Source organism: Macaca thibetana, chromosome 14 (genome assembly GCF_024542745.1).
Source record: "Macaca thibetana thibetana isolate TM-01 chromosome 14, ASM2454274v1, whole genome shotgun sequence".
Taxonomy (NCBI): Eukaryota; Metazoa; Chordata; class Mammalia; order Primates; family Cercopithecidae; genus Macaca; species Macaca thibetana.
The window spans coordinates 50635524-50649590 of NC_065591.1; the positions used below are offsets into that span (position 1 = coordinate 50635524).

At 36.5% G+C, this 14067-nt stretch overlaps 1 protein-coding gene across 2 annotated transcripts in view; it reads right to left on the reverse strand.

The window, feature by feature from the left end:
* Nucleotides 1-14067, reverse strand: part of PDE3B (phosphodiesterase 3B) — a 215513-nt gene that overhangs the window by 24599 nt on the left and 176847 nt on the right. For both annotated transcript variants that reach the window (XM_050759408.1, XM_050759409.1), the window contains 2 exons: nt 13426-13537; nt 11179-11292 (listed from right to left, as the gene is read on the reverse strand). In XM_050759408.1, the coding sequence (XP_050615365.1) occupies nt 11179-11292; nt 13426-13537 (226 nt within the window). The remainder of the gene's footprint in view (nt 1-11178; nt 11293-13425; nt 13538-14067) is intronic.

The following is a 14067-nucleotide window of genomic DNA, read 5'->3' on the forward strand; positions in this document are numbered from 1 at the left end:
AACATTACAAAGATTTAGGAATTTAATATCTTACCAAACTAAGCTTCTCTACATAGATGCTTTTCAAATCTCATCCAGGAAGATTACATTTCATTTGTAGCCCTAACTACAACTCCTTATCTCCCTTTTGTTTTCTTTCATGAAGCTCCATATAATATAATGGAATAAAAAATGATGGAAAATGAAAAGGCATGGAAAACTGGGGAACATCTCAGTCAACATAAGTCTATTTTTATCCTCTTAGAAACAACACGTTCACTATCCATACTGTGCTTTTGGTGTCTTAATATCTTGCCATTGATTTCTTCTTTTTTCTATTTTGGTGGCTTTATCTATCTAGATGATCATTCTATTATTTTTGCGAAAGAAATCTGTAAAAAGTATAAGGAAAAAGAAACTATATTTAAAGTAGACACATAAAACCACAGATACTAGGTACAAAGTTTCCTTGGTTGTATTCATTGGGGGAACCTAGAAATAATGCTCTGGCTTGTTAAAGTCCAAAAGAATTATTTAATCCTATTTTAGTTGACTCAATATAACCATCACAATAATTTTTTAACATGACTTTAATATACTAGTGACAACTGTAAATATACCTCATCATTTTCATCCTATTTATAATTTGTACCAAAATTAAGTTTTGGAACAGCCCACGCTAGAGCATTTTTTTTTTAATTTATGTTTTTAGAGATGGGGTCTTGCTATGATGCCCAGGTTGGAGTGCAGCAGCTAGCTATTCATAGGTCCAATCGTGATAGTACACTATACCCTCAAATTCTTCACCTCAATTGACCTGCCCTCAGCCACCTGAGTAGCTTAGACTGGAGTTAGGTACCACCACACCGGCTTAGAGGTATTTTTTAAATAATTATAAAAAGTAAACAAGAGGCAGTTAAATCTATGCATAATGATATATGTAAGTAATCAAATTTCTAATAAGACTTTAAATATCAATACAGAGTCAATAATTTGAATTTTCCTATGTGATACACATTCTGGATTTTCCCTACAATTTTAAAATATATTTTAAAACTCAAAAATGGCAAAAGATTTCCTTTTAAATTCAGTAATTACTTGGAATTTATATATTAGGATCTTAAAACATTAGCTTATATATGTTTAAAAAAAACAGTATGAAAAACAACACAGTTGGCAAGGGCAATGAAACATAACTATTTTGAATCCCATTTATTCACTTCATTTCAGAAAACTGTGATTTTAAAAATTTGCTGACACATTTAAAAGGAGGCCTCAGTAAAAGACATCCAGATTAGAAATGAAGATGCAAAACTATCTTTATTCACAGATGGCCTAATCTCATATATGTAGGAAATCCCAAGAAATCTACTGAAAAACTATTAGAACTAATAAATTAGTTCATCAAGTTAGCAGGGAACAAGATAAACATGCAAAGACCAATTGCATTTCTACATACTTAGCAACAAACAAAAAAATGACATTTTTCAGAGAAACAGAAAAAACAATCCTAAAATTCATATGGCACCACAAAAAGATTCCAAGTAGCCAAAGCAATCTTGAGCAAAAAGAACAAAGCTGGAGGCATCAGACTACCTGATTTCAAAATCTATTACAAAGCAATAGTAATCAAAATAGCATGGGCCAGGCACGGTGGCTCATGCCTATAATCCCACCACTTTGGGAGGCCAAAGCAGGTGGATCACTTGAGCTCAGGAGTTTGAGAACAGCCTGAGAAACATGGTGAAACCCCATCTCTATAAAAAAAATACAAAAAAAAAAAAAAAAAAAAGTTAGCAGCCATGATGGCATGCACCTGTACTCCCAGTTACTCAGGAGGCTGAGGTGGGAGGATGGCTTGAGCCCAGGAAGCAGAGGTTTCAGTGAGCTGAGATCATGCCACTGCACTCCAGCCTAGGTGACAGGGCCAGACCCTGTCTCAAAAACAAACAAACAAACAAAAAACAGCATGGTACCAGCACAAAAACAGGTATTTCAACCAATGGAAGAGAATATCACATAATGGCATCAGTTCAAAGAACAAATCACATCTTGTGGGACAGTACTCTAGTTCCACATAATATTTACGCCTAGCAGGAACCCCATCTGAGTCTTAAAGATGTCATTCTACCATTCTCTCAGGTCTGATGTAGACTGATAAGGTTCATGGAAAGATTAGTAAACTCTGTGGGCATAAGCCCATTGCCACAATTTGCAGAAAAATTAGTTTCTTGATCAGATGCAATACTACCTATAATAACCTGATGGTAAATAAGGCATTAAGTAAGTTCAAGGATGGCGATGGTGAAGCACTACAGACAATGAAGATAAATCCACATCCACAATAAGTGAGAACAAAAGCTGTCTCTTCCATAAAGGAAAGGGTCCAATGCAATCAACCTACCACCACCCGAATGTCTGGATGTTCCCTCAGGGAATGGTGCCTTATTAAGGACTCACCATTGGTCTCTCTTACTGGAGAGCAAGGCACTCAGCAGAGGCCTGAGCCAGGTGAGCTGTAGAGAAGAAGCCCATGGTATTTAGCCCATACATAATATCTCTATTCTTTCCATCATAGGGATATGTTTTGGTTGTGTTCCCACCCAAAATCTCATCTTGAATTGTAACCCTATAATCCCCACATGTCAAGGGTGGGACTAAGGGTAGAGGTAACCAGATCATGGGGGCAGTTTTCTCCAGGCTGTTCTCATAATAGTGAGTCTCACAAGATCTGACGGTTTTATAAGCATCTGGCATTTCCCCTGCTTGCATTTCTCCTTTCTGCCATCCTGTGAAGAAGGTGCTTTTCTTCCCCTTCACCTTTTAGCCATAATTGTTAAGTTTCCTGAGGCCTCTCCAGTCATGCCTCCTGTACAGCCTGCAGAATTGTGACTCAATTAAGCCTCTTTCTTTCATAAATTACTCAGTCTCAGGTATTTCCTTATAGCAATGTCAGAACTGACTAACACACTTAGTTGTTGCGTGCATAAACCCACGGAATAAGAACTCCAGTACACAGGGAAAGAGACTGATAGCTATAAGATAAGAGATCATTTTGTCCACCTGATCATCGAGAGCCTTCTTTACAGTGAATGGCCTTTGGTAAGTATTATATATTAGTGAGGGTTATTCAGAGAAACATAAACAATAGGATGTGTGTGTGTGTGTATACACACACATATATGCACATATATACATATATACATACATATATATATACACACACATATATATAGAGAGAGGAGATTTATTTTAAGGAACTTGCTCATGAAATTAAGAATGCTGGCAAGTCCAAAATCTGCAGGGTGGGCTGGTTGGCTAAAGACCCAAGGAAGAGCTGATATTGCAGTTCAAGTCTGAAGGTTGTTTACTGGTGGAATTCCTGCTTGCTCAGAGGAGGTCAGTCTTTGTTTCTATTAAGGCCTTCAAATAATTGGATGAACCCCAGTGACCTATGGAGGGTTATCTGCTTTACTTAAAGTACATCAACTTAAATGTTAATCTCATCCAAAAATATACCCTGAGGGAAATATTAAAATTAATGTCTGACCAAATATGTAGGTACTACTGCCCAGCCAAGTTGACATGTAAAATTAAGCATCATAGTAGGCATTCACCTGGCAAACAAATATTCACCACTCTGGGAAGGTTAGCCATAAACCTCCTAACAAAAACTCCTTGTCCAATTAAAAACTCTAATTTTAAAATATTTTTCCTTCTAAATCCCAAAGCATCCAAGGAAGTTCTTAGCTATTGACCATAAATCAATATAGATCCTTTCAGCTGGCCATGTCTCTTTCTTGACCAACTGATTCACAGCTTGATCTGCTTACTGGAAGGATTTACTTTATTACCTTTCAAAGGATACCCTTGAGTGATCCTACAATGCTGTAGCTACCCATTTTCAGGAAGTACTGGCATATTGGGCAGAACTATCTATAAACCAGGGCCACTGATTTTTCTCTTTAAGTCAACTGGTCATAGAGAATTCCCCAAGAAGCTGTAACTATGGATTAAGGAAGAGGTATTGGTGTATTAGGAATAAACGTCATGGAAGTCTGAGCTTATGTTCTGTGCTTTTAGGAGCAACTCAAAACTAATATTGTAAGTAATTCTTCTCCTTGATGATCGAGAACTACTGCACATGACAAATTTATGAACTGGAGGATCAAAGGGCCCCAAGTTCATTATGGGCAGGTAACATGGTAACCTAGCGCCCATGGCCAAGTATTCAGATTCTACCAAAGTGCAACAACAATTTAGCTGCTTTTACAGAAAGGAAAATAATTATCTGAGGAAAGCTGCCTGGTTTTGTCTCAAAACTCCAAGTATTTACACTGTAATTATCTTGTAGCGGTCTTCCAGAGACTCCACAGGGCATTCTATCTGCAAAAGACATTTTCTTTTGGCAGTCAGATGGAAAAATGGCAGAGTAATTTGCACAAGTAGAAATTGCTTCACATGTTTCTCTTGCTCTGGGTTGCATACACAGCCTTACAGTACTATTTTGAAGCAATAGTACTCAGAAGTCATGAATTTGCCTTCAGAATCCAAAGAGCCCTTTATGTAGAGAATTTCAAATGTATCAGTTATCCCTCAACTCAGAGGAAATATCTCAACATGTCCTAGACCACTGGATCCCTAATATACTTCAATGATATGACAGATCTCTGAATTTTTGTGCAATTTTTCTCATCTCTCATCTGCGGGCACTATTATGAAGGCATCTAGGATATTTGTTACTTCTTGCTCCGTGGAGCTACTCATCATTATCTCATCAATGTAATGGATGACCTTGATAACTTATGGGACCAGATTAGATTATAACAGAGAATGAAAGACTTGACATAGCCCAGAACTAAGACAACAGAAGTGTACTGTGATGCCTGCCAGATGTAAATATATGTCTTCTTGTGAATTTTGCTAAGAGTTATGGAGGGAAGACAACTCTCCAGATCAATTGCTCTGTGCCAAATATCACAAGTTAGGTTGACTTATTAAAAGAAGAGACCACATCTGGAACAGCTGTGGCAACTACAGTAACCACCTGATTACGTTGAGAATAATCCATCATTTTCCAGGATCTACTTATCCTGTGTAAAACCTATATAATTAAGTTGAACAGCAATGTGATGGAAATCACCATTCCTGCATCTATTAAGTACTTGATAGTAGCACTGATTTCTGCAACTCATCTATGAATGTAGTATATTGCTTTTGGTTCACTGTTTTGCCAGAATGAGGCAATTCCTGGAGATTCCATTTGATCCTTCCTACAATGATGATCCTCTTTCCAAAGATCAAGGAATTGATGAAGTGATTCTGCCAGCTGCTGAATATGTTTACTCAATGCATTCAGAAAATGGGTGTGGTTCAGCTAACTACCATTATTAGATGAACCCAGTCCAAAATCCTTTTATCATCTAAATTCCATAAGCCCCTAACTCTGGCTATAGGATCAGCATAGCATTTCACTCTCCAGGAATTAATGTTGAAATAAATTTCCCAGCACTGTGATAAAGGAGGATACTTCTTGAGGATAAAGTTAGGGATGGGTGATAAAATTGAATATGATCACCCCATTTCAACATCTTATCATGATAAGCTTCTGGATTCCTTCCTCTACAGTACACAAGGAAGTTTCACAGTTCTACTTCATCTGATGCCTATACTTTAGACAACTCATGAGGCAAACTGTTAGAGCCACTGCCAGTTGCTCAAGCTAATACACTGACTCCAGAATATCTGGTAGGTACATCTTCCTTTCTCCCTGGTCTAACACCCTTAAGTCTATTCAGATATATATCCCGCAGGTTTCTACCAATATGAATTGGTAAATTATTCTGGTATTCAGACTTAATACTTATTCCTCTAAGATCTGCAGGATTTAAGTTTAATTATGGATCTCAAAGAAATGAGGGACAGCAGAGTTGGATTTAGAAGTGATTTATTCCCCTATAAATCAAGAATCTCAAGTGAGGTCATTACAGGGCTTTCAGGCAATCAACACAAGGAGAAATGACGATTTCCCAGCAGGAAGAATCAGCAGGATTTGGGAAATACAAGGCAATATTTATTTAAATCTATCTAAATAATCTCATTTCGATTATCAGGATCCTTTATTTCCCATTTCATATTTTTTTCTTTTTATTTATTTATTATTATTATTATTATTATTATACTTTAAGTTCTAGGGTACATGTGCATAACGTGCAGGTTTGTTACATATGTATATCTGTGCCATGTTGGTGTGCTGCACCCATCAACTCGTCAGCACCCATCAACTCGTCATTTACATCAGGTATAACTCCCAATGCAATCCCTCCCCTCCCCCTTGATAGGCCCCGGTGTGTGATGTTCCCCTTCCCGAGTCCAAGTGATCTCATTGTTCAGTTCCCACCTATAAGTGAGAACATGTGGTGTTTGGTTTTCTGTTCTTGTGATAGTTTGCTAAGAATGATGGTTTCCAGCTGCATCCATGTCCCTACAAAGGACACAAACTCATCCTTTTTTATGGCTGCATAGTATTCCATGGTGTATATGTGCCACATTTTCTTAATCCAGTCTGTCACTGATGGACATTTGGGTTGATTCCAAGTCTTTGCTATTGTGAATAGTGCCGCAATAAACATACATGTGCATGTGTCTTTATAGCAGCATGATTTATAATCCTTTGGGTATATACCCAGTAATGGCATGGCTGGGTCATATGGTACATCTAGTTCTAGATCCTTGAGGAATCGCCATACTGTTTTCCATAATGGTTGAACTAGTTTACAAATCCCACCAACAGTGTAAAAGTGTTCCTATTTCTCCACATCCTCTCCAGCACCTGTTGTTTCCTGACTTTTTAATGATCGCCATTCTCACTGGTGTGAGATGGTATCTCATTGTGGTTTTGATTTGCATTTCTCTGATGGCCAGTGATGATGAGCATTTTTTCATGTGTCTGTTGGCTGTAGGAATGTATTCTTTTGAGAAATGTCTGTTCATATCCTTTGCCCACTTTTTGATGGGGTTGTTTGTTTTTTTCTTGTAAATTTGTTTGAGTTCTTTGTAGGTTCTGGATATTAGCCCTTTGTCAGATGAGTAGATTGCAAAAATTTTCTCCCATTCTGTAGGTTGCCTGTTCACTCTGATGGTAGTTTCTTTTGCTGTGCAGAAGCTCTTTAGTTTAATGAGATCCCATTTGTCAATTTTGGCTTTTGTTGCCATTGCTTTTGGTGTTTTAGACATGAAGTCTTTGCCCATGCCTATGTCCTGAATGGTACTACCTAGGTTTTCTTCTAGGGTCTTTATGGTATTCGGTCTAACATTTAAGTCTCTAATCCATCTTGAATTAATTTTCGTATAAGGAGTAAGGAAAGGATCCAGTTTCAGCTTTCTACTTATGGCTAGCCAATTTTCCCAGCACCATTTATTAAATAGGGAATCCTTTCCCCATTTCTTGTTTCTCTCAGGTTTGTCAAAGATCAGATGGCTGTAGATGTGTGGTATTATCTCTGAGGACTCTGTTCTGTTCCATTGGTCTATATCTCTGTTTTGGTACCAGTACCATGCTGTTTTGGTTACTGTAGCCTTGTAGTATAGTTTGAAGTCAGGTAGCGTGATGCCTCCAGCTTTGTTCTTTTGACTTAGGATTGTCTTGGCAATGCGGGCTCTTTTTTGGTTCCATATGAACTTTAAAGCAGTTTTTTCCAATTCTGTGAAGAAACTCATTGGTAGCTTGATGGGGATGGCATTGAATGTATAAATAACTTTGGGCAGTATGGCCATTTTCACGATATTGATTCTTCCTATCCATGAGCATGGTATGTTCTTCCATTTGTTTGTGTCCTCTTTTATTTCACTGAGCAGTGGTTCCCATTTCATATCTTAATTCTAACATAAGAGGTCTACTGAAGCCACAAACTTATTTGCATTGTATTTCAAGCAACTTCAGGATCAGACATTGGGTTTTATTTTCAGAAGTTATGATCCTATTACAATAAAAAATAAGGGTTTCTTGGCCGGGCGCGGTGGCTCACGCCTATAATCCCAGCATTTTGGGAGGCCAAGGTGGGAGGATCACGAGGTCAGGAGATCGAGACCATCCTGGCTAACACGGTGAAACCCCATCTCCACTAAAAATACAAAAAATTAGCCAGGCGTGGTGGCAGGGCACCTGTAGTCCCAGCTACTCAAGAGGCTGAGGCAGGAGAATGGTGTGAATCCGGGAGGAGGAGCTTGCAGTGAGCCGAGATTGCGCCCGTACACTCCAGCCTGGGTGACAGAGCGAGACTCCATCTCAAAACAATAATAATAATAATAATAATAAAATAATAAAATAAGGGTTTCTTTTAGGTCAGAGATGCTATCTGGTTCTCCAACCATTAATTACAGCCCTAAACTTGTCGTTTATTTTCTATTAGTTCTCCAGTGCAGTGAGAATAGGACAGCACATCCCATGGTCCTTGTAGTCTTAGTTTTCATCATAATTTTCCATTGCAATAGCTGCTTGGTTCCCCAAAGCTACTTGGTTTCCTTTCTTCTACAGATACTTGACTCCATAACACTATGTATGAGAACTCGTAACACTGCTAGTAAGAACTCAGAAGGAAGTGTGCAGCATGAGAGAGAAAACATATATTGTCTTAGAGAATACTATAAGTCATCGAGAACAGACTGGAGATAGAAAAATGGTCATTAAGGGCATTGCCAATGAATGCTCAGAAGGAAATGAGGAACATGTCACTGGAAACTAGAGGCCAGGGAATCCCTGTTATATAGTAACAGAAAATTTGTCTGAATTAGGTGTTGCAGTTATGTGGAATACAAAACTTACAAATGATAAACTTAAGACATTTAGTTGAGGAAATTTCCAAGCAAAGTGTTGAAGGTGTAGTCTGGTTTCTTACTGTTTATAGTAAATATGAGAGGAAAAAGAAAGATTGGTGGAGAACTGGTAAGCAAAGAGGAATAAGGACGTGATAATTCAGGAAATTCTCAGCCTATGCAGACTACAAAAGAGACTAAAATTAAGAGAGTTGCTGTCAGTTAAGTGTGTTCTGCATAGAAAGCCAAGGTTGCAGAGCTGGATCGATTTTCACTAGTTCCTTGGAAAGATCAAAAGGTCAGAGTCAAAAATAAATTTGAAGATGTTATGCTGCTGTCTTTAAAGAATGGGCTGGCTGGGCACAGTGGCTCACGCCTGTAAAACTAACACTTTGAGAGGCTGAGGTGGGTGGATTGCCTGAACTCAGGAGTTCCAGACCAACCTGGGGAACATGGTGAAACCCCATCTCTACTAAAATACAAAAAATTAGCCAGGCATGGCAGCGTGCGCCTGTAGTCCTAGCTGCTTGGGAGACTGAGGCAGGAGAATTGCTTGAACCCGCCTAGGAGGCAGAGGTTGCAGTGAGCTGAGATCGAGCCACTATACTCCGGACTGGGCCACTGAGCGAGTCACCGTTTCCAAAAGAAAGAAAGAAAGAAAGAAAGAAAGAAAGGGCCATGAGCCAAGAAGTGTAAGTGGCTTCTAGAAGCTGGAGGAGGCGAGGAAACTAATTCTCCTCTAGAGCATACAGGAGAAAAATAGTTCTGCTGACACCTTGATTTTACTCCAGTGAAGCCTTTTTTTGGACTTCTGACCTCCAGAACTGTCAGAATAAATTTGTGTTGTTTTCAGAGGCTAAATTTCTGGTAGCTTATTACAGCAGCAATAGCAAACTAATACAGACTTTTGGCACCTAGAAGTGAGGTACTGATGTGACAAACACCTAAAAATGTGGGAATGTCTTTGGAATTGGACAATGGAGAGGCTGAATTTTGAAGGGCATGACAGAAACCAGTAAAAAACCACCAATCAACATATTCAAAAAGTTCACTAAACATCAGGCAGGATTAATACAAAAAAAAATTACATGAGTACATCATAGTTAAAATGTTAAAAACCAATAGGAAAGAGAAAAAGGAACATATTATATTTATATATTATATTTCTCAATATGACCTAAGTCTTGACTTGTCAACAAAAACTGTGAAAGTCACAAGATTATGGAATAATACCTTCAAACATGCTAAAATATAAGTATTCTAAGACAAAATTACATCTAAAAAAAGTTGAAGAAAATTATCTCTAATAAAAGCACAGGACTGCTGGAAGGAATGAAGGGCACTAGAAAGAATAAATACAGATGGCAGACAAAAATGAACCAGTGACATAAAGCAAATCCATTAAACAAATAATGCATACTTTAGACTCAACTACCCAAATGTAAAAGGTAATATCAGTGGCTGAGTCTACGACATTTACACTTGTTAGCATGGTAATATTATTTCTTAAGTATTGGTAACTGAGCAAATTGTCTTGATATATATCAGTGCAGCGGCATGTTCATGGCTCACTGCAGCCTCGAACTCCTGGGCTCAAAAGATCCTCCCACCTCAGCCTTCTGATTAGCTAGGACAGGTGTGTGTCACCACATCCAGCTAAATTTTTAAAAATTATTTTTGTAGAGATGGGGTTTTGCTTTGTTGCCTAGGCTGGTTTCAAACTCCTGGCCTCAAGTGATCCTCTTGCCTAAGCCTGTAAAAGTGCTGAGATTATAGGCATGAGTCACCATGCCTGGCCCTTTTAATAAGCTAGAATAAGATAACTATAAATGTTATGATTCATTGTATTTATATAAACTATTATATTTATGATAAGGAATAGCATTAACTTTTTTGGAAGCAAAATTTGTTTATAAAAGTTTTTGATGTCATCATTAAAATACTTTGCGAGGCTTTTAAACATGTTTTCTTTGGTTTTCGAATGTTATATATTTTAAATGTATGTGATGCACTTGAGACAAAAAAAACAAGAATTTTTTTTAAAAAAACAAAGGACTAATTATCATAATATTCAGGATAGTGGCTATCTCAGTGAGGAAAACCAAAGAATGGGGCAAAGAAGGAAATATGATAGATCCAGCAGTACTGAATATTAATCTACCTCATAAGATGGGTATCAGGTTTAAAAATTTTCATGTCATTATTATGCATAAAAACTTACACAGTAGAATTTGGGGATAAGTGGTTTAAAAAACTTACATAGTCCTTCATATGTACTAAAAGGTTACTTAACGAAAAATTGAAAAGGACAGAGGTAATGAAATGAGAAAGTTTGATTTACTATTCCTGATCAAATAATTAACAGAGATTTATAGAAGGAAGTACCTGTTTCATTTCCTGTTCCACAACCATTGTGGATCTGCTGTAAGCCAGGAACTGGCCGTGTTGTCAGATACCAAACTGCATGTAGGACATCTGTGGCATGTATACGATTGTGATCTAAAGTCACCAAAATGTTTTTGTTAGGTTTAACATACAACATTTAAAAACTACAATAATTTCCTAATCATACTATATCCTCATAAAAAGGATGTGACAGAATAATTCCCCACAATTGAACTGTATTTCATCTAAAGTCTCTTGATGTGTTAAAAAAAAATTCTGTTTTAAAAACTTCCCCGTATACTATGAAAACATAGTAAAGGTGCCAAAGAAAAGGCAGGATAACCAAGGAGTATTGAAAGGCATTGGAAAATGTTCTTAAGGTTGCCATTTTGTGGCTTTCAAAAATATCATGTAGTGTCTGGATTACAGAGACTCATGTTTGCACACGAAACAGTTTTGTACACAGAACAGTTACAAATTCTGGTTACTTACATTTTTGTCCCCAACAAAAAGGTCAGAAATACTATGTCTCAGGCTTGCTATAGGAATTAAATGCTAAATATGTGAAAGCATCCAGCACAGTGTCTGACACATCATATATGATCAATAAAACATTAATTTACTGAAATTCAACTATGTGAAAAGGCAATGTGGCATAGTGTAAAGAGTATAGGCTTTAGAAGTCAGATAGACCTGAAACTGAAACAGTACTTTGGTATCTAGTTTTATAATCTTGGGAAAGATCCTTCTGAGTTTACTTCTCACCTATAAAAGTATATAATACAACTTTGCCAAAAAAGATTGAATAAGATAACCTATGTGAATCTAATGATTGCAGTTAACATCAATATCCAATGAAAATTTAACACTTCAACAAATACTTAATGTATATGTATGCATTAGTAGATAATATAATATTGTTTTGCCTATAGAAATGACATGGCGTCCACTGGGAACTTAATTATTATTAATAAATCACCACCTTTTACTGACCATTTACTAAAAATTCTGATATGTGCTTTACATGAATTATATCATTACTACCTATGGAGTAGGTACTATTGTTATTCTCATTCACAAATTTTTGAAGTTTAGAAAAGTTAGGTCCAGAGACTATTTTCTTAACTAATATATCCTAATTGAAACTGACAGTGAAGACTCCTTACCACCTCTTTCTTTTCGTTCCATTTCCTTTGAAGTCCATCTTAAAGCATCCCTATATTCCATTTATAAAATTCAACCACTTTTTTGAATGCACAATTTATAAGTCGAAATTATAGTATATGTAACTCACCTTAAATTATTAAACAGTATTAGTGAGTTATGCCAATTGAAGAATAATTCACTATTTATAGCTAATTTCTCAAAAATGTGTCCACATGGAGGGAAACTGTAGACAATATATAGACAGTCCTACCTTTTTCTAATACAGAACTCAAATTATATTCAAACACAATATGCAATAGCCATTAAATTATTCCATAAGTTGGAACACAGTTAAAAACTGAAATTAGATTATCAATTTTAAACATTTTTAAGTGAATGATTTTCTGAAACTCTTGACTAACTTTTAAAAAGATAAAGTGCTCAGGCAATTAATTTTAAAAATAGAAAGATGTATACTATATAACAACCAGGTAAAAAAGCAGATTATAAATATGTATCAATATTATGACCACCTTTACAAAAAATAAATTTATGTAAGAACTCTTGGAGAATATATACCAAAATGTTAACAAAAAACAGACAAAATGTTAACAGTAGTCAGTTAAATCTAGGTAGTACAATACAAATTTTCTTTTTAAATCTCCATTTAAAAATTTTTCAGGCCAGGCACGGCAGCTGATGCCTATAATCCCAGCACTTTGGGAGGCCGAGGCAGGTGGATCACCAGAGATCAGGAGTTCAAGACCAGCATGGCCAACATGGTGAAACCCCATCTCTACTAAAAATACAAACAATTAGCTGGGCATGGTGGTGGGTGCCTATAATCCCAGCTACCTGTGAGGGCTGAGACAGAAGAATCACTTGAACCCGGGAGGCGGAAGTTGCAGTGGGCCAAGATCGCACCATTGCACTCCAGCCTGGGCGACAAGATCAAGACTCTGTCTCAAGAAAAAAAAAAAAATTTTTTTTTCAAACATGCAGTTTTAAAAGTGTTTAAGGGACCATCTGAAGAGAAAGACGATAAAGAGTTTCAAAACCCATATTATTTGAACTTAAATAATAAGATATGTTAATACTTACAAGGAATGTCTCGATAGCCATTTTCTAATGCACGAAAATAGTTCATAAATTGTTGAGTGGGAATTTTAAATATTTCCAATAAACCAGTGTCTTGAAATAAGGTATACATAACCTAAATGTCAATTAAAATAAAGTTTACTTTAAAAATCAGAATTTCTATTTGTAGCTGAGTATAATGTTTCCGTGATTTGTATTTTGGAATGTTAACCATGTATTAATATATGCCTTTAAGTTAATAATTTATTTAAAACTTGCCTACAATTAATTCTTTCCAAAAAATCAGAATGGAAGATATCACCCTAAAGCCCCTGAAAATTAAAGAAGGCTTACCATACATATCATGTCCCAATTTTTAAATTTTTCCATTCTTTTCCTTAGCTTTTCGTTCCTAATTTACTGAAGGTCATGTGAATTCTATTCTAATCTAGTCCTGGGTATTAAAAAAAAGTCAAAACAATACTATGTTTATCACATTTTTATCCCTAAGGACTTCAATGAGATGAACTTATATATCTTTCACAAAATTTATCCTTATGTTTTTGCATTTCATAAATAAGATATTAAAGTAATTAACGGGAGTAATATTTTGGGGCGGTTAATCTGATGCTGTTATGCGGAACCATCAGGTATAACCCTGAGTCT